The sequence below is a fragment of the Mustela nigripes genome, chromosome 14 (genome assembly GCF_022355385.1).
Source record: "Mustela nigripes isolate SB6536 chromosome 14, MUSNIG.SB6536, whole genome shotgun sequence".
NCBI lineage: Eukaryota > Metazoa > Chordata > Mammalia > Carnivora > Mustelidae > Mustela > Mustela nigripes.
In genome coordinates, this window is record NC_081570.1 from 23915138 (window position 1) to 23939630 (window position 24493).

General features: G+C 50.3%; 1 protein-coding gene across 1 annotated transcript; it reads left to right on the forward strand.

The window, feature by feature from the left end:
• Positions 1-1587: 1587 nt before the first annotated feature.
• Positions 1588-23893, forward strand: LCK (LCK proto-oncogene, Src family tyrosine kinase). Its single transcript, XM_059377027.1, has 13 exons — positions 1588-1689; positions 15869-15978; positions 16227-16308; positions 16498-16588; positions 16837-16935; positions 17067-17170; positions 17302-17451; positions 17745-17897; positions 18041-18220; positions 20583-20659; positions 20752-20905; positions 20989-21120; positions 23227-23893. Exons 2-13 carry the CDS (start codon positions 15874-15876, stop codon positions 23427-23429), a joined length of 1530 nt encoding a protein of 509 aa, XP_059233010.1. The 5' UTR covers positions 1588-1689; positions 15869-15873; the 3' UTR covers positions 23430-23893.
• Positions 23894-24493: the final 600 nt, after the last annotated feature.

Here is a 24493-nt window from a genome sequence, read left to right on the forward strand (position 1 = left end):
GAACTCTTTCTTGCTTATCCTTGCCATCACCAGTGGTATTAGTACTGTTGTGTGGAGGCCCAGAGATGGACCTTGCTAGGGCTCAGGATCACTCTATAGGTTTTTAAACACTGCACCTCCTCAGCCTTTGTTTCGGTAGTACCGGCTTTGTCTGACTTTCCAGCTCGGGCTTCCTCTTCCCTCCACCCACTTCCTGTCTCCCCCTTCCCTCTGCAGCTGAGGTACACAGAGCATCAGCTTCCCCCTCACAAACCCCAACAATGCTCTGTGGGCTCCCCTCCCCCAGCCTGCACACTAAGTGTAAGCTCCAGCGGTGGGGACTGTGACACATTTATACTTTCCTGGGGTGGGGAGGAGGTGGGGGGTGGGGGCAGGCCCAGCTCTGGTGCCTCATAGAGCCATGCAGGGTTCCTCATAACACCGGTGACCTGGCACCCGGCCTGTGATGGCCCCACTCCGTCAGCCAGGGTCCCAGGCAAAGGGAAGATTCTTGGCCTGCTCACTGCTTGTGACAAGGTTCCTGTCTCCTGTCTCCTGTCTCTGACAGAAAGTCCTGCCAGTCAGCTGCCTGCGCCTGGGTGCCCGGGCAGGAGTGTTTGTCTGTCTCCCACCTGTTGCAGGAGATGATGGCAGGCCCGACATTTCTAGCAGGGGCTGTGGCTTGCCTCTCCTTGAATGAGAAATCTCGCCCTGATGAGTGGGTGTTACCTGTCTCCTGCCCCCAACAGGGGCTGTTACTCAGTCTTTTTTTTTTTTTTTTTTTAAAGATTTTATTTACTTATTTGTCAGAGAGAGAGCGAGTGAGAGCGAGCACAGGCAGACAGAGTGGAAGGCAGAGTCAGAGGGAGAAGCAGGCTCCCCGCGGAGCAAGGAGCCCAACGTGGGACTCGATCCCAGGACGCTGGGATCATGACCTGAGCCGAAGGCAGCTGCTTAACCAACTGAGCCACCCAGGCGTCCCTGTTACTCAGTCTTGAAGCCATAGGGTTGTCCTGCCTGCTTCCTTAAACAGCTTGCTGTCCAGCATTCTGTCTCTCAGAAGGGTGTTAGCTACCCTCTGACTCTTGCCCTGAGACGACATGACAATCGCTGGGCAGCCCTCCTAGCCTGACCTCTGACTCTACCATGGGGTGTTCAGCTCCTCCGCTGATTAGCAGAGATAGTGTTCTCTCCTCTAACTCTGGAGTGGGGTTAACTTTGCCCCCTCTAGACTGTGATGAGAGGGTCACTCCGCTTTCAGACTGTGACAGCAGTGCCACTTGCCTGCTTGCCCCTTACCCCTTGCTCCCTGGGGTATAAAGGCTGCCCTTGAATCTCTTCTCCAGGTGCACCGTGGGGGGACAGGAGGGAGGTTCCATCAACATCAAAGATCCTCTCAAAAAAAAGATCTTCTCTTCAGCTCCAAGTGCCACCCTGAGGGTGGCCTGGAGATGTCTAGGACCCCCCCAGGGGCTGATGAGTGGGGGGCTATGGCAGCAGGAAGCTTGGGGTGCTGGAGGCTTGTGGTTGGGTTGCTGGGGCCCAGTTGGCTGCGGAGCCCTCAGGAGGAGGCAGGAAGTCAGGGTGGGATGTGGGCGGGCTAAGACAGGCGGTGGCTACCTCAACGAAGGGAGCTGAAGCTGTGTGTGAGCTGCCAGGCTAGGCCAGGAGGACCATGTGAATGGGGCCAGGGGCTCCTGGGCTGGGCAGGTAAGGAGTCCTGGGAACAGGGGTCTAGGACTGGGGGTGTGTGCCTGACAGCGGGGGCTGCATCCAGACATGGGGCTGGGCCCCTGGGTATTCAGCAGCCCTACAGGCTGGGGGAGAGAAAAGTCTTGCTGGAGGCCAGGTAGGTGGCAGGCGGTGCAGCTGGTAAGAAGTAGCCTTACCTGCGTAGCCGTTGTCTCTCAACCCTGCCACGCTGTCTGCCACTGGTCCCTACCTCACTGGGAGCCTTTTCTGGGAGATCCAACACGTGGACTATTACATATGAAAAAGGCCTTCAGAAATCTCCAAGTCCAGGGGCGCTGCCTTCAGCTCAGGTCATTATCTCAGGGTCCTGGGATCAAGCTCCACATCGGGCTCCCTGCTCAGTGGAGAGTCTGCTTTTCCCTCTCCCTCTGCTTCTGCCCTCTGTCCTAACCCCACTTGTGCTCTCTTGCTCTCTCCCGCTCTCAAATAAATACACAAATAAAACCTTTAAAAAAGAATCACCAGGTCCAGTCCCTGATCCCATGATGGATGAACCTCTGAGGCCCAGAGAGGTGGATCCCTCCCTCCCTGCAGTCGCTCAGCAAGGCAGTGGCAGAGCTAGGCCCTGGGAGAAGGTGATGGTCTAAGCTTGGCCTCCCCCGCCCCTATCCGTGGGGCAGGATGATGGTCAGGCTTGAGTCGGGGACCCAGGAATCCTAGTGGTTGCTGGGGCAGACCCCAGTGAACAAGAATCGTCTGAGAGAGAGAGAGAGATTGAGAGAGATTGAGAGAGAGAGTGATCACCCAGAACATCCGGAGGGACACGTGAGACGTGATTTTAGCCTTGGTGACCAGCGGCGCTGGAGAAGCAGAAGTGTCTTCTGTTGCAAGTGGATGGATATGGGAGGGCGTGTTTGTTATCTGGGATGGGGCCTCCAGAGCGGAAGTATCTGACCGGAGGCTGGAAAGTTGAAGAACGGAGAATGGAAAGGGCAGGGCAGAGGAAGGGCTATTTTTAACCGAGACAGGGGTGCAGTTGGCCCTGGGAGAGGGACGCCAGCACTTCCATCTGGAAAGTTGCCATTCCTGCCCCTGCTGAGTATCAGAAGAGGCCACTTGGTTCCTCTGGCTTCACCGCCCGCCCCCTACACCCCCCCAAACTGTATGTGTCAGGCCAGCTGGTCTCTCTGATCGCTGCTTCAAATCCTAGGAAGGCAGAGGCCCAGGAAGGCATAGTCAGCTAGCTGCCCACTCCTCACCTTCTTCTGAGACATCCATTTACGGGGAGGGGCATCCCCATGTGAGCCGGACTTTCCAGGTTTCCCGTATCTTACCCTCCACCATTGGAGTTTTTCTTGACACGCAGTTTCCACCCAGTCAGCATGCCCCAGCCTTTCTCTTGTCCCCAGGTCCAATGTCTGCAGCCTTTTGTAGGGGCCAGAGAACACATTGACTTTCCATGTGTTTCGGGGCGGGGGGCTCCTCGGCCTGCACCCCTCTCCTCCAGCATGTGCTGACAGATGACTCAGAGTCCTTTGCCCTTATGGCTCAGGGACGGAGGTTCTCCTGAAAGGGTAAAGGGCCCAGTGTTGGGGCAAGAGAATGAGGCGAGGTTCTCAGGGAACAGAGGACTTCCCTGTGGTGATCCAGAAGGCTCACAGATCTGACTGGAAGTCAACACAGTTCTGAGAAGGACAAAGGCCCATTTTGGAAAGCATCTACAACATGAGCCAAGGTCACTGTCCCTGGTTTCTGTTTCTTGGGTACCATGAAGACAGAACACGACCAAAGGCCAGAGAGTGAATGGGTATTGTGCAGTGCAGAGAACACGGGTTTCAGGGTCAGGCTGACCCAGGTACAATTCCGGTTCTGCCATTTCCTTGAACAGTATTGACTTCACCTCCCCAGACTCCAAACTCTGTGAAGAGGCAGTCATAAATCTCTCTCTTGCAGATTGCATTTGGGGACTTGGGTTGTGCACTGGGTCATACCTGATGCATAGTAGGTCCCTAACAGAGGTTAGGCAGCCCCTCTCCTGTAAATGGTGCACCAAAGGGAAGGCTGTTTACACCCAGAATGACCCGTACTCAGCACCCTGGCCGGCCAGCATACCGCTCATCCCCTCACACTTGTGGTGTGGTTTTGCAAATGAGCTTGTTTCCTGTATATAGTGGGTGTGAGAATTCTAGGCTGAGCCACAGGGTCTGCCTTACAGGCGAGTAACACACACACACACACACACACACACACACACACACCCATACACACATACACTATCCCAAACACCAGACTTATCATCAGAAAATGTCTGTGTGTAGGTATGGACGGAGGCAGAGACAGGGTCTACATACACAACACACACTGTATCTTACAAATCCAGAGCCTGGGGGTGTGTATGGATTCACATACATCTTCAACTTGGCCTTGAAGTCACCAACTTCAAGTCGGTGACTTCAAGACCAAGCTCAGTTCAATTAAAGCAATGCTGAGGGGAGCTGGGGGTGGGGGTGGTTTGGGGGAAGGCAGGACCAAGATACCATCAGGGGACGTGGCCTCCAAGAGCAAACTTCGATGTTGGCCTGAACATAGCTGGTGCTTCATTTCCGATGCTTGTTCTAGGGAACACCAGTTCCGTGAGGCATCTGGAAAGAGAATGGTTCTGGGGCCAAACCAACATGGCCTCCGCTCCAGACTGGGCCATATTAATTTCCTGGTCAATGTCTCAGCTGGTTAGCCCTCTGAAAATTCCCCCAGAGAACGGGCCTGATCGATTCTGTCTCATCGACATTGGCATTTCCCAAACTTCTTTGGTCACAGAAGCCTTTTTCCGGCATGACCCATTCATTGCACGCCTGCCTTTCCCGAGACAAGGTGAGGAAGGGAAGGGTAAGCCACGCAGTGACTCCTCCACAAACCGTCCTGTCTCTTGGCAGAGTTTCTGCGTTGTTGGCGGTTTGTTGTTTTTTGTTTTTCAACTACAAAATTAGCACATGACTGTCGTTAATAATTCAAACAGTACGGAGGCATAAAAAGAAATATAAGAAACTACAGCCCCCTCCGGTCTCACTTCTGGGAGGTGTTCACTGCGAACAATTTGCGAGCGTCCTTCCAGATTTTCCTATGGACGGTGGCTGCAAATAGTAGGAGTTAGGAGCCCCGTGTCTGGGGGCAGAGAGACAGAGGTTCAGCTCGCCACTCCACGACTTATTTGTTTGTTATGAGGCCTCAGACAAATCAATTCACCCTGTTTGTGCCTCAGTTTTTGCATGTGTAAAATGGGGATAATAATAGCTTTTACATCATAGGATTATTATGAGAACGACATGCAAACATGCAAATAAAAGCTTAGCCCAGAACCTGGCTGCAAAGAATCCCCAAATATACACATTTGAATGCAAATAGGTTTCTATGCTACATTCTGTTCTGTAGCTTTCTTGCCATGTTTTTTGTTTTTTGGGGTTTTTTTGCTTGCCATCTTATATCCAGGATGTCTTTCCATGTCAGTACATGGAGATGGACCTCATTTTTAGTGATTTTAGCTTAACATCAACTTGGTAAATGGGCAGGGGCAGCGATTTTGCAATACTACTTCCTGACAAGTACTGCTGTTTTGTGTTCCCAGTATTGTGAGTCACAGACATTACCAGTCACTGAGCTGAAGACAGACCCATGGCCCCTGGTGAAAATGGAGGGACCTGCCAAAAGAGGTCAGGGTCTTTGGCAGGGTGGCTCAGTTGTTAAGCGTCTGCCTTCAGCTCAGGTCATGATCCTAGGATCCTGGGATCGAGCCCTGAATCAGGCTCTGTTCTCTGCTTGTCGGGAAGCCTGCTTTTTCCTCTCCCACTCCCCAGGCTTGTGTTCTGTCCCTCTCTGTCAAATAAATTAAATCTTAAAAAAATGTAAAAAGAGGTTAGGACCAAATGGACAGGAACCTCTCTCCTCAACCTCTGTGTCCCCCACCCTAGATCAGAGCCTGGCACATAGAGGTACCCGTTAAATTTTTGTCAGTAGTCTGGCCAGTTAGGAAAATGGTGTCTCCTCTAACTCTCCAACAGAGGTCTAAATCCAAAGGTCCTTCCAACTCACATTGCAGCAAGTCCCAAAATACGGCCTGTGCACCTCTACCGTGGAGTGATTTTAGGAGGTAACAAATGTGAATTTACATATGACATTATGCGCTTGGTTTAATGGATCCTGATTTCTATCTCTGGCTGGTGATACTGGTTTTCCATTTAGGGTAGCGAAGTTTCCATTTTAGGTAAATGTATTAAAGGCGAAAGGGTGGTCTGTGAAAGTGCCCAAAATCACAAAGGAAAATGAAAATGATTGATAACGGCTAATGTTAACATTTAGACTGGAAAAATGTTTAAGGCTGGTGCGGGGATATGCTCACGCTAGCCTCAAATAGCAATTAGACTTGACCTTTAAACAACAGTGAGTTTGCGCTCTGACCACACGTAGTCGAAAATCCACATAAAACCTTTGACCGCCCAAAAACTTAACGACAGTTGACCCTTGAATACTGTGAGGGTGTAGGGGTGCTGACTACCAGCGCAGGCAAAAATCCATGTGTAACTTTGATTCCCAAAAAAGCTTTACTAATAGGGTACTGTTGACCAGAGCCTTACTGATAATGTAAATAGTTGATTAACAGATAATTTGTATATTATATGTCTTGTGTACTGTATTCTTAAAGTAAGCTAGAGAAAAGAAAAGAAATGCTATTAAGAAAATCGTAAGTGGGGCACCTGGGTGGCTCAGTGGGTTAAGCCTCTGCTTTCGGCTCAGGTCATGATTTCAGGGTCCTGGGATTGAGCCCCATATCAGGCTCTCTGCTCGGCGGGGAGCCTGCTTCCCTCTCTGTCTCTGCCTGCTTGTGATCTCTCTCTCTTTCTCTGTCGAAAGAAAGAAAGAAAGAAAGAAAGAAAGAAAGTCATAAGGAGGGGGCGACTGGGTGGCTCAGTTGGTTAGGCACCAGCCTTAGGCTCAGGTCATGATCCCAGCATCCTGGGATTGAGTCCCGCATTGGGCTCTCTGCACGGTGGGGAGTCTGCTTCTCCCTCTCCCTCTGCTCTTCCTCCTGACTTGTTCTTTCTTTCTCTTGCCCTCTTTAAATGAATAAACTAAATCTTTTTAAAAATATTTAAACTGAAAAAAAAAATCATAAGGAAGATGGAACACCTGGCTAACTCAGTCAGTAAAGCATGTGCTTCTTGATCTCAGGGTTATATAGATTTGAACCTCAGGTTAGGTACAGAGATTACTTAAAAAGAAGATCTTAGGGGCGCCTGGGTGGCTCAGTGGGTTAAGCCGCTGCCTTCGGCTCAGGTCATGATCTCAGGGTCCTGGGATCGAGTCCCGCATCGGGCTCTCTGCTCAGCAGGGAGCCTGCTTCCTCCTCTCTCTCTCTCTGCCTGCCTCTCTGCCCACTTGTGATCTCTCTCTGTCAAATAAATAAATAAATAAATAAATCTTTAAAAAAAAAAAAAAAAGAAGATCTTAAAAAAGAAAGAAAGAAAAAGAAAATCATGAGGAAGAGAAAATACATTTATAATACTCTACTGTAAAATATCCACATGTGAATGGAACCACAAGGCACAAACCCATGTTGTTCAAGGGTCAACAATGTTCTCATTTATTTAGCTCTTGGCAGGTACTAAGCACATGATAAGCAGTTTACGGGATCATCTGTATCTCCCAGGTAATGCTTACAGCTGCCCTACCCATAGGTCCCACTTTATTTATTTATTTATTTAAAATTTTATTTACTTATTTATCAGAGAGACAGAAAGAGAAGGAGAGAGTGAGCACAGCGGGGGGAGCAGGAGGCAGAGGGAGAGGGAGAAGCAGGCTCCCTGCTGAGCAGGGAACCCAATGTGGGGCTCAAACCCAGGACCCTGAGATCATGACCTGATCTGAAGGCAGACGCTTAACTGACTGAGCCACCCAGGCTGTCTGCGCACCCCCAGTCCCCTAGAGAGGTTTAGTAACCTGCCCTGAGGCCCTCTGCCAGTGAGTGCCTAGGGATTGACAAGGATATGGTGAGCTGAGACCCCATGACTGGCAGACTCCTAGAAACTTGAATAAAGAAAGCTTCATGGCTCGCCAAACTGTAAATAAGGCTCTGTCCATCCTGATAAAACCATCATGTCACAAAATGCGCACAGAGGCACACAGGGATCGAACTCACTAAAAGGATTAGAGGTACATACAAGTTACTGGTTGGAGGGCCTCTAGCTTTAACATCTTTGCTCTGTAACCCACACTTCCGGCAATAATTAACTGACAATCAGTTTTATGGTTAAGACACTCAGTTTTGTGAGAATAAATCTACCTTGTTTGCATTGAAGAGAAAGCTTACCTTTTTTGTTTTCTATGGTTAAAAAGGCGGGGGGATTATACGTGAAAAAGGAGAGAACTCGGGACACATCCCTCCTTTACTCATTAGAAATTATTTATCATGCCCGCCAACCCTGATTCTTGAGTACCATGATGAGGGATCTGTGTAGACCGCCTTCATAGCCAAGGCTCTTCATTGAACATATACAGCTTTGCTGACAACCAAATCTTGGCCCAAGTAAAAGGCCAAGAAAATGTTTTTGTTTTTTTTTAAAGATTTTATTTATTTATTTGACAGAGAGAGATCACAAGTAGGCAGAGAGGCAGGCAGAGAGAGGAGGAAGCAGGCTCCCTGCCAAGCAGAGAGCCCGATGCGGGACTCGATCCCAGGACCCTGAGATCATGACCTGAGCCAAAGGCAGCGGCTTAACCCACTGAGCCACCCAGGCGCCCAAAGGCCAAGAAAATGTTTTAAATGATTCTCGGCAGATTTTGCCACAAAGTGGCCCAGGGTACCACAGTGGTTCTGCCTCATGATAGCCTGCCTGCTCTTGGCTAAGAAACCCAGGTTCTTGGCAAGAACATGGCACACATTATGGACAGAATGTTCGACAAATGAGTAGCTTTACAGTTGAAGGGAGGAAAAGTGTTGTTGTTGTTGTTGTTTTTTAAAGATTTTATTTATTTGATGGGCAGAGACCACAAGTAGGCAGAGAGCCAGGCAGAGAGAGAGAGTGAGAGAGGAGGAAGCAGGCTCCCCGCTGAGCAGAGAGCCTGATGTGGGACTCGATCCCAGAACTCTGGGATCATGACCTGAGCTGAAGGCAGAGGCTTTAACCCACTGAGCCACCCAGGCACCCTTGTTGTTGTTTTTAAAGGGGACAAAACACATCCTAGGCCCAGCTAGGCAAGAGAAAGTCTGGAGTTGATAGAAGTGAATGAGTTGGCAAGAGTTGGAACTCACGATGATATCAACGCTAAACAGGTCTGGGCTCAGATGATCCAAGGCAGGAGCTTTGGGTAGCTTGGGATTTTTGATCGGTTCTACCAAGTGAGCAAGGCCACTGCATGTGTTGGGCGCTGTGGTGAAGGGCACCTAGGGGGTTGAGGTCTAACCTTCACTCTACTCTGCGAGTTTGAAACCCCAGAGAGGGGTGGCTCTTTATAATTGGCACAAAGTGCTCTGTGGACCACGGGCAGCTCTGAATTTTACCGAGAACAGTACAGACCTTGGTCAGAGGAGGTCTAGATCTCTAACATTCTTGCTATTGACCTTGAATTCCTGAGTTAGAAGAAGAAAATGTCCTGTTTCATTCACCCCAGAATCTGCCTTCGCTGCTTATTCTGAGAACCCTGGGGATTCTCTGGATCTGTTTTTTTCTTCTTTTTCTTCCTTTTAGACAATGAAACATTTATATATTTCTTAAAGAGACATTTATATATTTATGTTTGAGAGAGGGAGAGGGAGAGAGAATGAGTAGGGAGGAGGGGCAGAGGGAAAGGGAGAAGCAGACCCCCCGCTGAGTAGGGAACTCACCTTCAGGGCTCCATCCCAGGACCCCGGGATCATGACCTGCCTGAGCTGACTGAGTCAGAGGACTAACCAACTAAGCCACCCAGACACCCATGACAACGTGACATTTATAGTAAGCTTTAATTTTGATTTTCTTTTTACGGACCTCATTTGTCAACCTGGTTAGATTGTTTTGGCTACCAGTAATCTTTGTCACACTAAGACGAGAGGGATGGGACACACATTTTATATAAATAGATATATCCGTCTATGACCTCACAATTACACAGGGACAGGCACAAACTGTAAATCCCCTCATTCTGTTACACAGCCATCTGCATATACAACCTCAGACAAACTCACGGGCATGCGCACAAAAGCACGATGCTTGCTTAATCATATGCCTTCATATATACAGACTTGCATTCACCTGTCCGGTAAATTACATTCAGAAGCATGTAGTCTAGATAGAAGGAGCATTGTCTTGGAGGGAAAGGCCTCTGTTAACAGCACAATGATCACAAAATTTTTTTTGAGGATTTTGTTTATTTATTTGAGAAAGAACGAGAGTGGAGAGATCACAGAGAGAGAGGGAGAAGCCGACTTGCTGCTGAGCCAAGAACCTGATGCCAGGCTCAATTCCAGGACCTTGAGCTCATGACCTGAGCCAAAGGCAGCTTAACCAGCTGAGCCACCCAGGCGACCCATGATCAAATTTTTGATGAAGAGTGCTGCCCCCACCTCTCCCCCCCACCACCCCCTACTCCCCCAAACCCCCATACCCCTGCCTGTCAGACCTGCCTCTCTGCCCCTGTTTCCTCATGACTTCTTAGGATCCTCCACTTCCTTTGGATTTCCCAGGGAGTGACGAACAGAGGAGGATACCTTGATAAAGGAGTAGGAAACTGATCTGAGTTTCACCTCTGCCTAGAGCCCTCATGTGCTCTTGGGAAATTCACATAACCTCTCTGATCCCCCAGCTTCTCCATCTTTAAAACAAAGCTGGTAAATTATACTGGTGTTTCTAAACTCTTGTCTCCCAGACTCCTTGGCCCCTTCCGCTGTTGTACTCCCCACCCTCCTGGGTCATGGATCTCATGATTTTGAAGTTTCGTCCTACTAAACTACTTTGTTTAAGTACTCACTTTCATGTTATCTAATTCAAATTTTAATCAGAGACAATCAGTATGCATTGAAGAAACAAATTATAGTTCAATTTCCTTTCAGGTTTTTTTTCCTAAAAGATTTTATTTATTAATTTGACAGAGAGAGAGATCACAAGTAGGCAGAGAGGCAGGCAGAGTGGGGGGGGGGAGCAGGTTTGCCGCTGAGCAGAGAGCACGATGAGGGGCTTGATCCCAGGACCCTGAGATCTTGGCCTGAGCTGAAGGCAGGGGCTTAACCCACTGAGCTACCCAGGAGCCCCATTCCTCTCAGGTTTTTAAAAAATACTGAAAAAACCTGCAGGCCTCCCATGTTATCCTGGGGCCTCCCAGAAGCATGGAGCCCTGGTAGCTGGGAACCACACACCAAAATCTTCTCTGGCATTCCTGGATCCTAGGGTGTCATGATGGCTGCCAGACCCTACGCACCACAGCTCACACTTCTGTAGAGGGCAGGATCTGCTCCTGGTATCTGGAGGGCTCCAGGAGCACACAGCCAGCCACTAGAAAACACTAAGGGTCAGACTCCCAGAAGAGTTAGAGTTCCTTTTGGCTTAATCAAGATACAGCTTGACTTTTTCCTCATTCTTGGCCCCAGTCTTTAGGAATGTCAGGTCCTCTCTGGGAGGCACAGATTTAGTCCAAGACATAGGTCTTGTATGCATGCTGTCCTGGACCCTGGCCGTCACCAAACTGTGATCTTCATAGGCCCATCTGAGGGTCACAAACAACAGGATGCTCACAGCCGCACCCAATAGCTCAGCTCATCTTAGACTGTTTCCAGATAGTTCTCAGTGCTTCTCTGGAGGCTTTTCTGCTCATAGTTCCTAGCCATAATAAAATCAGGTGTCAGAAAAGCCATTTGCAGGGATGCCTGGGTGGTTCAGGCAGTTAAGTGTCTGACTCTTGTTTTCAGCTCAGGTCCTGATCTCAGGGTCCTGGGATCAAGCCCATCAGGCTCTCTGCTCAGCAGGGAGCCTGCTTCCTTCTCTCTCTCTCTGCCTGACTCTCTGCCTACTTGTTATCTCTGTCAAATAAATAAATAAATAAAATCTTTTTTAAAAAGGATTTTATTTATTTTTTAAATTTATTTGTGTGTGTGAGAGAGAAAGAGATAGCACAAACAGGGGGAGTGGCAGGCAGAGGGAGAAACAGGCTCCCCACTGAGCAAGGAGCCCAATACAGGGTTTGATCCCAGGTCTGTGAGATCATGACATGAACCAAAATCAAGAGTCAGATGCTTATTACCCGATGGGACCACCCAGGCACCCCATAAATTAAAAAAAAAAAATTTTTTTTTAAGCCATTTGCATCCACAGATGAGTGTTTGAACTGGTTTTCTCAAATGTCTCTCCCCCACACTCCAGGAGTCTTTTTTTTTTTTTTTTTAAGATTATTTATTTATTTATTTATTTATTTGATAGAGAGCACAAGTAGTCAGAGAGGCAGGCAGAGAGAGAGGAGGAAGCAGGCTCCCCGCTGAGCAGAGAGCCCGATGTGGGGCTCCATCCCAGGACCCTGGGGTCATGACCGGAGCCAAAGGCAAAGGCCTCAACCCACTAAACCACCCAGGCGCCCCACATACTCCAGGACTCTTAGCAGTAGAGGGGAGAGTGAATGTGTACCCTTTTCCTTGAAAGTCTCTTAATTTGGCTTAAAATTCCATGTATTCCATTCCTTGCATTTTCCTCTATAATAGATCTGTGTTTGTTTAACTATATGACTAAGGTCAGATGACACTCATGTTCTAGGAAGATGTACACCCATGACTTCTGGTACCCATGATGGGTTCTCAGTATCTCAGTTTAAGAAACATGAATTAATTTCTTTCTTTCTTTCTTTCTTTCTTTCTTTCTTTCTTTCTTTCTTTTTTTTTTTTAAGAAACACGAATTTCTAATAAGGAGAATTATTTATTGATTTCATTCTCCCACCCTCCAAAGCAGGTGCTGGGAGGGGCAGAATGAGCAGTGCTGAAGTCTTTCTAAGCTCTAAACTAAGCTAACATTTGTGTAAGCTTATGAGAAAGGGGTGACAGTCCTCACTGGGCAAGAAAGGAAAGTGAAGCTTGGGAAGAACAGTTTCAGCAAAGTCATACAGTAAACGTCAGAACCGGGGTTTGAACTTAGGTCTCTCTGACTCTGAGGCCTGTCCTTGAGACTTTTTTTTTTTTTTTAAGGTTTTATTTATTTGTCAGAGAGAGAAAGAGAGAGCACAGGCAGGCAGAGTGGTAGCAGAGGTAGAGGGAGAAGCAGGCTCCCTGCCAAGCAAGGAGCCTGATATGGAACTCGATTGCAGGACGCTGGGATCATGACCTGAGCAGAAGGCAGCCGCTTAACCAACTGAGCCACCCGGGCGTCCCTCTTTTTTCCTTTTTGAACTGAGATGTAATTGACATGTGTCCTTCTGTCTTGCAAACCCCACAATCCCCAGTACTTCCTACTTCCACTCGGTCCCAGCATGGATCAGCATCTCTAGCTTTGTTCTGTCCCAAATAGGTTGTGTGAGTTTAATCTTTTTAAAAGATTTATTTATTTATTTTTAGGGAGAGTGTGCCTGAGCCAGGGGAGAAGCAGAGGGAGAGAGAGAGAGTATTCTAAGCAGACTCCCCACTGAGTTCAGAACCTGATGTTGGGGGCGGGGGGGGTGGGCTCTATCTCACAACCCTGAGACCTGAGCTGAAACGAACAGTCAGACGCTCAACCACCGGAGCCACCCAGGTGTCTCCTGTGAGCTTAATATTTTTTAAAGATTTATTTATTTGAGGGGGTGGGAGGGCACAAGGGAGAGGGAGAGAGAAACTCAAGCAGTCTCTGAGCTGAGTGGGGAGCCCCACAACCCCAAGATCAGACCTGAGCTGAAACCAAGAGTTGGACACACAACCAATTGTACCACTCAGATGTCCCTGCATGAGTTAGTTTTAAGCAGGTCTTTTTGGGCTTCTGTTTGCTCCTCTAAAATCAGAAGTTAGACTTGGTGATGTCTTTCTCTCTTTTCTTTTTCTTCCTTTCTTTTTTTTTTTTTTTTAAGTAGCCCCTCCTCCCTTTTAAAAGATTTTATTTATTTATTTGACAGAAAGAGACACAGGGAGAGAGGGAACACAAGCAGGGGGAGTGGGAGAGGGAGAAGCAGGCTTCCCGTCGAGTAGGACCCTGGGATCATGACCTGAGCAAAAGACAGATGCTTAACGACTGAGCCACCCAGGCATCCCAGACTTGGTGACCTCTAAGACCCTGGTAGATGGGAGCCTCTGTGTATGAACCCTCCACATACCAACATTTATTAATGACAAGTAGTTCTGGGTGCTGGGGTATTCAGGAAAATAACCCACAGCTTCTGCTCTGAATGAGCCCCCCATCTCATCAAGGGGAGGGAAAGACAGTGGGACTGACCCATAAATCCATCTAGTCATGGCATTCAGTGCTGACAACTGTGTCTGAGTAGAGTGTTGACAGAGCAGGATATTGGGAGGGCTTCACTGGGGAGGTGATATTTGAGCTGAGCCTTAAAGGTTCAATTAGTTCTTGGGGCGCCTGGGTGGCTCAGTGGGTTAAAGCCTCTGCTTTCAGCTCAGGTCATGATCCCAGGGTCCTGGGATCAAGCCCCACATCGGGCTCTCTGCTCAGCAGGGAGCCTGCTTCCTCCTCTCTCTCTGCCTCTCTGCCTACTTGTGATCTCTGTCTGTCAAGTAAATAAAATCTTAAAAAAAAAAAAAGGCTCAATTAGTTCAGTAGGCAGACAAGAAAGCATTCATGGTAGGGGAGTCCCATGTGCAAAGGCATGGAGTAAGAAAATAGTATGAGGTGTTTGGGAAAGGCAGAGGTAGCTCAGAATGAAGGTGTGTGTGTGTGTGTGTGTGTGTGTGTGTGTGTGTGTAGGATAGTGTGGAGGTGGATTTGATCTTGATATTAAAACATCATAGGGGAGCACCTAGATGGCTCCATCAGTTAAGTGTCCGGCTCTCATTTTTGGCTCCAGTGGTGATCTCAAGGTCGTGGCATTGAACCCTCTTGGGCTCTGAGCCTGGCACAAAGATCTACTTGGGATTCTCTCTCTCTCCTCCTCTCTCTCTCTGCCACTTGTGCATGAGAGAGCACAAGTGGGGGTGGAGGGGCAGAGGGAGAAGCAGACTCCTCACAGAGCAGAGAGTCCAACGGGGGTTTGACCCAAGGACCCTGAGATCGTGACCTGAGCCGAAGGCAGACGCTTAACCACGGAGCCACCCAGGTGCCCCAGCAAGTTTTTTAAAGGGTCATGGGGTGCCGGAGTGGTTCTGTCGGTTAAGCATCCGACTTGATCTTGGCTCAGGTCTTGATGGCAAAATTGTGAGTTTGAGCCCCGAGTGGAGCCTACTTAAAAAAAGAGGTCTTGAATGGTAAGTTGAGTTTTATCTGAGGACTAGTGCTTTCTAAGCGATTCTGAGGAGCAGCCCTAGGGAAGGGGGTTTCTCAGGCTTCCTAGGGGCTTCACAATGATGTCTCCACTCTGTTTCAGGCAGAACAGCCCCACGTTTACTTGCTTTATCTATTAGGTTCTGCTTGATTTCCAACTGACAAAATGTTTCCATTGCTTAAGCAAACAAACAAAAAAGTTATGGCCAATAGCAACACTGAAGGTTTTTCTGCTGGTGAGAATCAGAATCCTCTAAAGGAGATTTGCTCTGGGAAAAGTTGGGGCCTGACCTCTGACATTAGAGAGCAGGGCCCTCTTATTCAGCTTCCTTGGCCAGAGAGGGGCACACACACCTCTTTGGTAGGGAAGGAACAAAATTTAGGGCTCCCCCAGGGCCTGGGGAAGTGTTGTGTGATCTTTAGTAGGTAGTCCTCCAGCATGGGGGATGGGAGGAAAGAAAGGGTTGGTGGAGAGGCAGGAAGTGGGCAACTAGGCTAACAAAGGTATCTGTGGCGGTTTGCCCATTCCAGGTGGGAGGGCGGGGCCTAGGGCTCAGTCGGGGCCCATGTGTGACTCTACTTGTGGCCAGGGGGTCTCAGAGTGAGCACCAGTAGGGAGCTCCTCACCAGACCAGCTGGACCCATTTCAGCTTTTCTGTGGCTGGTGGATGGGGGATGGGGGCCTGACAATCTCAGGTACTTCTGGAAATTCCCAGGGCAAGGCCCTAGGATGTCTGATGTTGGGGAAGTAGATTTTGGGGGAGCCCCTTCAGCCCCCTCTCCATTGCCCCAGGGACCATGGGCTGTAGCTGCAGCTCAAACTCTGAAGAAGACTGGATGGAAAACATCGATGTATGTGAGAACTGCCATTACCCCATAGTCCCACTGGATGGCAAGGCCACGGTAAGAGGCAAGATGGGGGACTTGGTGAGGGAGTCGGCTGGAGTATACAAGTCAGGAGAAGGAAATGGACCACCACCGAAATAACAGAGTGGCCCTTTCCCCTTGGAAAACAGAAGGGAAAGGAGGTCCAGATGCAGAGATAAGACCCAGCCAAGCTGGAGAAGCAGAAACGGGGCAGTGGGGAGAGGAGCCAGGATTGGACTCAGTCTCTCACTCTCTGACCCCACTTTCACCCCTTCATCCCACAGCTGCCCATCCGCAATGGCTCTGAGGTGCGGGATCCACTGGTCATCTATGAAGGCTCCAACCCCCCAGCCTCACCATTGCAAGGTGACCTCACAATCAGCAGGGCCTGAAAGTTAAGGGGCCTGGATCCTGGGCTGTTGGCCTCCATCTCCCATTCACTCTGCCTTGTCTTGCCTCTCTTGCCCCGGTCTTCTCCGCTGCCCTGTAATTCCTGAATTCTGTGTTCTCAGCCTAATCCAGGTAGGTTCTCCCTGACGCCCTCTGTCTTTCCAGACAACCTGGTTATCGCTCTGCACAGCTACGAGCCCTCTCACGATGGAGACTTGGGCTTCGAGAAGGGTGAACAGCTCCGTATCCTGGAGCGGTGAGTGCCCCCTCCTCGCCACCCATCCTTGCCCTACCACAGCATGGGAGGGAGCAGGGATGCCACCCCCCCCCCCCGCGCCCCGTATCGCAGTCCCCGACGGGCTTGCAGCGGCCGCCCTTAGGACAAAATGGGAGGCTCTAAGGTGCTGGGCTAGAGGGTGGGGTGGCAGGGTGTAACGGGGGCTCTGAAGGTTTCCAGCCCAATCCAAGGCCAAGGAGACCCCACCGACTGGCTCTGTCGCACAGGAACGGCGAATGGTGGAAGGCACAGTCCCTGACCACCGGCCAGGAAGGTTTCATTCCCTTCAACTTCGTGGCCAAAGCGAACAGCCTGGAGCCCGAACCGTGAGTAGGGACCCCCCGTTACGAAGGGTGGGTGCAAAGGCGGGGTGCTAGGGCTGGTGGCGAGTGCTTGAGGGCGACGGAGGCGGAACTGACCAGCAACAGACGACGGCCTTCCCTTGTGCCTTGCGCAGCTGGTTCTTCAAGAACCTGAGCCGCAAGGACGCTGAGCGGCAGCTCCTGGCGCCCGGGAACACGCACGGCTCCTTCCTGATCCGGGAGAGCGAGAGCACCGCCGGTGAGCGGCTGGGCGGGGCCGTGGGCGGGGCCGTGGGCGGGGCCGCAGCTCCGAGGCCTGACCCTCGAGATCCGGGGAAAGCGGGGCGCGGGGACGGGGATTTGCTGGAGTTCACCCACTCTTTCCTCTAGGATCGTTTTCACTGTCCGTGCGGGACTTCGACCAGAACCAGGGAGAGGTGGTGAAACATTACAAAATCCGTAACCTGGACCAAGGCGGCTTCTACATCTCGCCCCGCATCACTTTTCCTGGCCTGCACGAGCTGGTCCGCCATTACACCAGTGAGCCCTAGCAGGAGCCCCTCAGACGTGCGCGCGGGGCTCCTTCACCTGTGCCCTACCAGCCTGCCTCCCCTAAGTCCCTCTCAGGGGTACCCTCCACCCATCTCAGTATGCTCCTTCATTCCCCGCAGTGGGCGAGGTGCGGTATCCGACAGCCCAGGTGTAGGGTGACAGCCCCACACCTCCCCCGCCAGTCCATTTCCCCTGGACGGGGACTTGGCCCGGCGGGGACTCAGTGGGGACACCAGAATCCGCCGTATTCACGGCCCTAATCCTCTCCCTTGTGCTCGCAGATGCTTCGGACGGGCTGTGCACGCGGTTGAGTCGCCCCTGCCAGACCCAGAAGCCCCAGAAGCCTTGGTGGGAGGACGAGTGGGAGGTTCCCAGGGAGACGCTGAAGCTGGTGGAGCGGCTGGGGGCTGGCCAGTTCGGGGAAGTGTGGATGGGTGAGTGAGGCCCTCTGCGACTGCAGGAAGGGGGAGAGGAGAGGCGTCCGCTGAGGCCGCGAGAGTCCCGAGACCGCGTCCCGGCAGCTACCTCGCTCCGGGTGTTCGCGCTCCCAGTGATTCCCCGATCCTCCGCGCCCCAGGGTACTACAACGGGCACACAAAGGTGGCAGTCAAGAGCCTGAAGCAGGGAAGCATGTCCCCCGACGCCTTCCTGGCCGAGGCCAACCTCATGAAGCAGCTGCAACACCAGAGACTGGTCCGGCTCTACGCGGTGGTCACCCAGGAGCCCATCTACATCATCACGGAATACATGGAGAACGGTGGGTGCCGCCACTACGATAGGCCGCTGGGGGCCGCTGCCACCCCTCCCCCGCCCCTGATAGGAGATGAAGGAGATCTGCCTTTTCGCCCGGCTCAGAGTTTCTAGTTTTCCTGGGAACCTAAAGACTCACCACCAGGGATGGGAAGAGGGTGTGATGTTCGAGCCTGTCTGGGAGTCCAGCCTAAGGTGGAAGGCTCCGAAAGAGCTTTCACTTCTCATTTTCCCCGGCCTTTTTCAAAGGCTTAAGATCAAGATCTCGGGATTCGTGTGTGTGTGTGTTTAAGATTTTATTTACTTATTTGGCAGAGAGTAGAAGCAGGGGAAGAGACAGAAGCAGGTTCCCCACCCAGCAGGGAGCCGGGGGCTGGCTTGATCCCAGGACCCTAGGATCCTGACCTGGGCTGAAAGCAGATGTTTAACCCATGAGCCATCCAGGTGCCCCCTCCCCGCCAACCCCCGGGATGCTTGATTTCAAATGTGTGGGTCTCTAGCCTTATTTCTCTTTTCCTTTTGACCCTGACCCTTGAGAGGGCAGATCTGCCTCAAATCTCTCTTTTTCAGGTCTAAGTGAGCCTCTTGTCCTCCCTTGGACTGATTGAGAGTACCCAGGAAGGTGGATAGAAGTTTCTAGCCCCCCCACCCCCACCAAAAGATTTTAGGCCCAGCTTTGTCATCAATTTGCTGTGACAGGCCAAGTCCTTGTCCCATCTCTGGTGCTCATTTTCCCCAAGTTTAACATCAGAAATCTGAACGGGCTCACCCAGAAATAATTTAGAGTAGTCATTATGAGCTCTAGAATCTGACTGCCTATGTTAGAATCTTGCCTTCACGATTGTGGGGCCTTCACAGCTCTCTGCTGTGGTGTCCTCATCTGTAATATGGTGATAATAATTCTATAGGAACTTTCTCATGGGGACTTTGTGAGGATGACAGAGTCAGTGTACACAGAGGTGTTAGAATAGTGTCTGCAGTATATTTACTGCTTAGCAAGTTTGTTGTTATCTGACTCTGATTCTTTGGGAGTTTAAGAGCTGTCCCTCTTCCAGGAAGGGAAAAAGGCTCCTAATTGGATATTAGATTCTGGAAGTAGCAAATAGGTTTTACCATGTGGACCAAGTTCAAGTGGTAGCTGCTTGGAGTGCTGTGTTGAGGAGGATTCTGAGGTTCACTGGAAATGAGTGTTGGGATTGATTAGCAGCATCTACCATGGATTTGATGTGGGAGTGGCAGTACATGCCCATGTATTTGCTGTGTCTGGGGGAGCCTTTTATCTTTGGTGACTAATTCAGCCCTCGTAGTAGGGACATTTAGATTGTTGCCACCTTTACACAGGGTTTTAATCTCTTGAGAAGTCACTAGCTCTGTTCCAGCAACTCTCATCCCTGGTCTTCTCCTAGTTACCCTCTGCTTCCAGATGTGGTCCCTCAGCCCCCCAGGCAGCTCTTACTATGCTCCATTCAATATCTTTGGCACACATTTATCACTGCTTATTTTGGGAGGAACACCAAGAGAATGGATGGACAAAACAAGGCTCCTGCTTTCAGAGGAACTGCATTTTAGTTATGTGGCACAAACTCTAGGAAAACCAGTTTTGCCACAGGAGAGTTCCAGCACGTCATGGGAATGTAGATGATAATGCAATTTATTAGGCCTGGTAGGATCTAGAGAGGCTTCCTAGAGGAATAGTCTAGCTGGGCCATGAAAGAAAAGTAGAATTTTTAGAAGGCAAAGATGGGAACAAAGAGACTTTGGGGTGAGACCCCAGTGGTCTATATGAAAAATTTCAAAATTTTCTAGGGTGGGTGAAGTGAAAGAAGCAGGAATGGGGGAAAGACGAAACTACAGTATGGACTGTGCTGGAATTTGGACACCCGGCTAAGGAGTTTGGATTTTACCCCATTGGTGACAAGAAGTTTACCGACTTTTCCAAGCATGTTCCATCCTAGTCCCCCGGAAAAGCCTTCATATATCCTGGGTATCTTCACCCTGAACGCACACTTCTCTATTCTCACCCCTTACTCTTCTTTCCACGTGTCAGACACTGCTTCTAGATAGCCAGTTAGAGGAGAAGGCTCTGGGAGCTTTCTTTCTTTCTTTTTTTTAATAACAAATTTTCCTTTTTTTAAAAGATTTTATTTGACAGAGAGAGAGAGCACAAGTAGGCAGAGCAGTAGACAGAGGGAAAGGTAGAAACAGGCTCCCCACTGAGCAGAGAGCCCGATGTAGGGCTCAATCCCAGGACCCTGGGATCCTGACCTGAGCTGAAGGCAGACGTTTAACTGACTGAGCCATCCAGGCAACCTGTCTGGGGGCTATCTGCTGGGACATCTTGAGTCAGCAACTTTTGCTTCTGCTCACAGGGAGCCTGGTAGATTTCCTCAAGACCCCCCCAGGCATCAAGCTGACCATCAACAAACTCCTGGACATGGCAGCCCAAGTAAGGAGACTGGGGAGGGGCTGGGCAGGTGCACAGCCCAGTGAGGTAAGGATGTTCAGCCCAGGGCTGCTGACCTCCTACCTGGTCTTCAGATTGCAGAGGGCATGGCATTCATTGAAGAGCGGAATTATATCCACCGTGACCTGAGGGCTGCCAACATCCTCGTTTCTGACACCCTGAGCTGCAAGATTGCAGACTTTGGCCTAGCACGCCTCATTGTGGACAATGAGTACACAGCCAGGGAGGGTAGGTGTGGGATATAAGGGAATTCTGGGGCCTGTAGGGTCTGACCAAGCAGACCCAGGTGACCTCTCTCTGCCCCTCTCCAGGAGCCAAGTTTCCCATTAAGTGGACAGCACCGGAAGCCATTAACTATGGGACATTCACCATCAAGTCGGATGTGTGGTCTTTTGGGATCCTGCTGACGGAGATTGTCACCCATGGCCGCATTCCTTACCCAGGTCAGGGCCAAGGGTCGGAACTGAAAGGGTGATAGGGAAGAGTAGCCCATGCATGTCTGTCTACTCACTTCATCTGTCCCTGGTTCAGATTCTGAATCTTCCTAGCTGCTTTTCCTGTATTCACTCAGGACTCCAGAATCCCCAGTCAGGTGCCACATCTCCTAGGGCTGGCTTCTGTGTCTGTCTCGATCTCTTTCCTCCTTCAATAATCCCAGCTCTTAAGTTCTGACACAGGCAGCCTAGGGTGGTAGAAGAGGATCTGACTTGGGAAGGAAAAGGCCTGCCTTTACTACCAGGTCTGCCACTGATGCTAACTTTTTGTTTGGGTTTGATCAGATCATTCTTTTTTTTTTTTTTTTTTAAAGATTTTATTTATTTATTTGACAGACAGAGATCACAGGTAGGCAGAGAGGCAGGCAGAGAGAAAGAGGAAGGGAAGTAGGCTCCCTGCTGAGCAGAGAGCCCAATGTGATGCGGGGCTTGATCCCAGGAGCCTGGGATCATGGCCTGAGCTGAAGGCGGAGGGTTTAACCCACTGAGCCACCCAGATGCCCCCAGTCAGATCATTCTTTCTTTCCCCACCTGTAAATTATGAGGTTAGAACAGTATCTGGCCCATACTAAGCACTCAAGAGTGTTAGGTTTTATTATTATTATTATTTTTTAAAGATTTATTTATTTATTTGAGAGAGCAAGAGTGCAGGGGGAGGGGCAAGGGAGAGGGGGAATCTCAAACAGACTCCTCACTGAACACAGAGCCAACATGGGGTTTGATCTCATAACCCTGAGGTCAAGACCTGAGCAAGTCAGACACTTAGCCGACTGAGCCACCCAGGAGCCCCTAGATTTTATTATTAATCATCACTTTGGGCAAGTGACTTTACCTCTCTGAGCCTCAGTTTCCTGATATGAACAAAAGAGACTATTTGTGAAAGAGCTTGACTCCCAGCAGGTGCTCACTAAGCAGTGACTTCCCTGCCTTCTGGAACTTTCCACATAACAAATGAGAGAGATATATAAATGACTAATTCCTACCCTCTCCCATCCCTTCCTCTAGCCTCTGGACACAGTCCTTTACCCCCGAATTCAGCCAAGACAGATGGAATTTTTTGAAAGGAACTTGCTAGGAAGTTCTGGGGAAAGGAAATGGAACACAAAGACAGGGGAGAGAGGTCACAGAGCACAATGGCCAGAAATGCAGAAGTTTCCCACACCCCCAGAGCACTATGTACAGAATTTTGCTCCTAGAAAGGTAAAGGCACCTTAGAATCAGGTGAGAGCCTGAAGGACTTCTCTTCCCAGGACTGGCCCTATCAGAGTCCAAGGGCAGCATGGGGGCGAGAACCACACTCCAGTCATCCAGCCAAGTGTCCTTACAGCTCCTCCACTGTGCCCACAGAGGTGAACCCACAGAGAATTTCTCTGTTAGAAGAAAAAAGAAAAGCAGGGGCTCCTGGGTGGCTCAGTGGGTTAAGCCTCTGCTTTCAGCTCAGGTCATGGTCTCAGGGTCCTGAGATTGAGCCCCGCATCGGGTGCTCTGCTCAGCACAGAGCCTGCTTCCCCCTCACTTTCTGCCTGCCTCTCTGCCTACTTGGCATCTCATGTGCCTGTTCCCCAAACCAGACAAGCCTCACCCCTGTGCCGTCTGTAGGCTCCTGTCCTGCCCTGGAGCCTGACCACCCCATATTCCACCACCAAATCATAATAATCACAGATATTCTTCTTGTAGCATCTCCTCTCCAGGCTCTATACTTGCTGTTTTATAAGCACTGTCTCCTTCAATTTTCATAACAGCTGTATGAGGTAGGAGCTACTCTTAGGTCCATTTCCCAGATGAGGAAACTGAGGCCCGAAGAGGGGAGATGGCTCACCCACTGCCTCACAGTCATCACATACGTGTTATTAAGTGCTTAAGCCACAGCCGACACTCCAAGTGGCCTGGCTGATGCGTGGCTGGTACCCGAAGTACAAGGCCTTAGTGTTGATGCCCACTGAGATCCTTTCGGATTGGTGCTCACACCGTGCCAATTAAATATTCTGAAAGTCACCCCTGCCGTGGAGGTCGGAAGCCTGGAGCCTTGATATCATCTCTCCCATCAATCTCTAGGGATGACCAATCCTGAGGTGATTCAGAACCTAGAGCGAGGCTACCGTATGGTGCGACCTGACAACTGTCCCGAGGAGCTGTACCACCTCATGATGCTTTGCTGGAAGGAGCGCCCAGAGGACCGGCCCACCTTTGACTACCTGCGCAGTGTGCTGGAGGACTTCTTCACGGCCACAGAGGGCCAGTACCAGCCTCAGCCCTGACACCCCTAGTGGGCTGGGCCCAGAGCCCTCCCTCCATCTAGCCCACCTGGCTGGGGGAGATGCAGTTCTTGTGTCATACTCGTCATACCCGTGTCGCCTATGCACCTACGGACTCTGCGTGTGAATCCCGCCCACGCGTGGCAAGGCCACTTCCTGTTGTCTTATACAGGCTTCTGTAGCTGTGTGGGTTCTGCGCAGGTGTCTTGTACATGTGTGGCATGGGTATATTATGTCTTGGGCACCTGTTCAAGTTGTCCCTTTGTGGGCCCTTCTACTTCCCAAGGCGACCAGAGAGAAGAGGGACGCCTGTGATTGACACTGGCTTCTGCCCACCCCCTTTTCCTTACCCCTCCCATCAAGAAGCTTCTTGAAGGCTGGGACCTTATCTGATAGCTCTGTGTGCTCTCCTTGGAGCCTGGCACACATTAGGAGCTCAATAAATGACTCTCTGTTGATGAAGATTACATATCTCTCAGCTCCCCATTCACTCCCATCTACACTTCTTTGGGAGGGGGAAGAGGGGGTTCAGAAGATGGAAAATAAGTCACCCTGAATTGGGGTGAAAGATGCGATGAGGGGATGTCTGAACTTTTCCCAGCTCTGCTGATTTGGGGGGCCAAGAGGAAGTTCCTACATGTTGTTGGATGGGCTCTGTGAACTCCTTCAAACTCCCACCCCAAAGGATTAAGGGTGACCCCTATGTAGAGCCTTGTGGGGCGTGGGTGTGTCCCAGGACACCCTCCCCTCCCATTACTTAAGGGTAATACCACTTTTTACAGCTACTGATTCTGGGGCTGTTGGTACTCAGATATGTTTTATTTTGTTTAGATCTTACTTATTTGACAGACAGAGATCACAAGTAGAGAGAGGGAGAGAAGCAGGCTCCCTGCTGAGCAGAGAGCCCATGTGGGGCTCTATAGCAGGACCCTGAGATTGTGACTGGAGTCGAAGGCAGAGGCTTAACCCACTGAGCCACCCAGGCTCCTGGAATCTTTTTTTTTTTTTTTTTTTTTAAGACTTTGTTTATTTGTTTGACAGAATGGGAGCACAGGCAAGGGAAGCAG

Coding starts and splice junctions, on each gene's coding strand:
- LCK (XM_059377027.1), top strand. CDS start 15,874: ATGGGCTGTAGCTGCAGCTCAAACTCTGAAGAAGACTGGATGGAAAAC. Junction 16,589..16,836: donor CAGCTCCGTATCCTGGAGCG/GTGAGTGCCCCC, acceptor TCTGTCGCACAG/GAACGGCGAATGGTGGAAGG. Junction 17,452..17,744: donor GCTGGTCCGCCATTACACCA/GTGAGCCCTAGC, acceptor TTGTGCTCGCAG/ATGCTTCGGACGGGCTGTGC.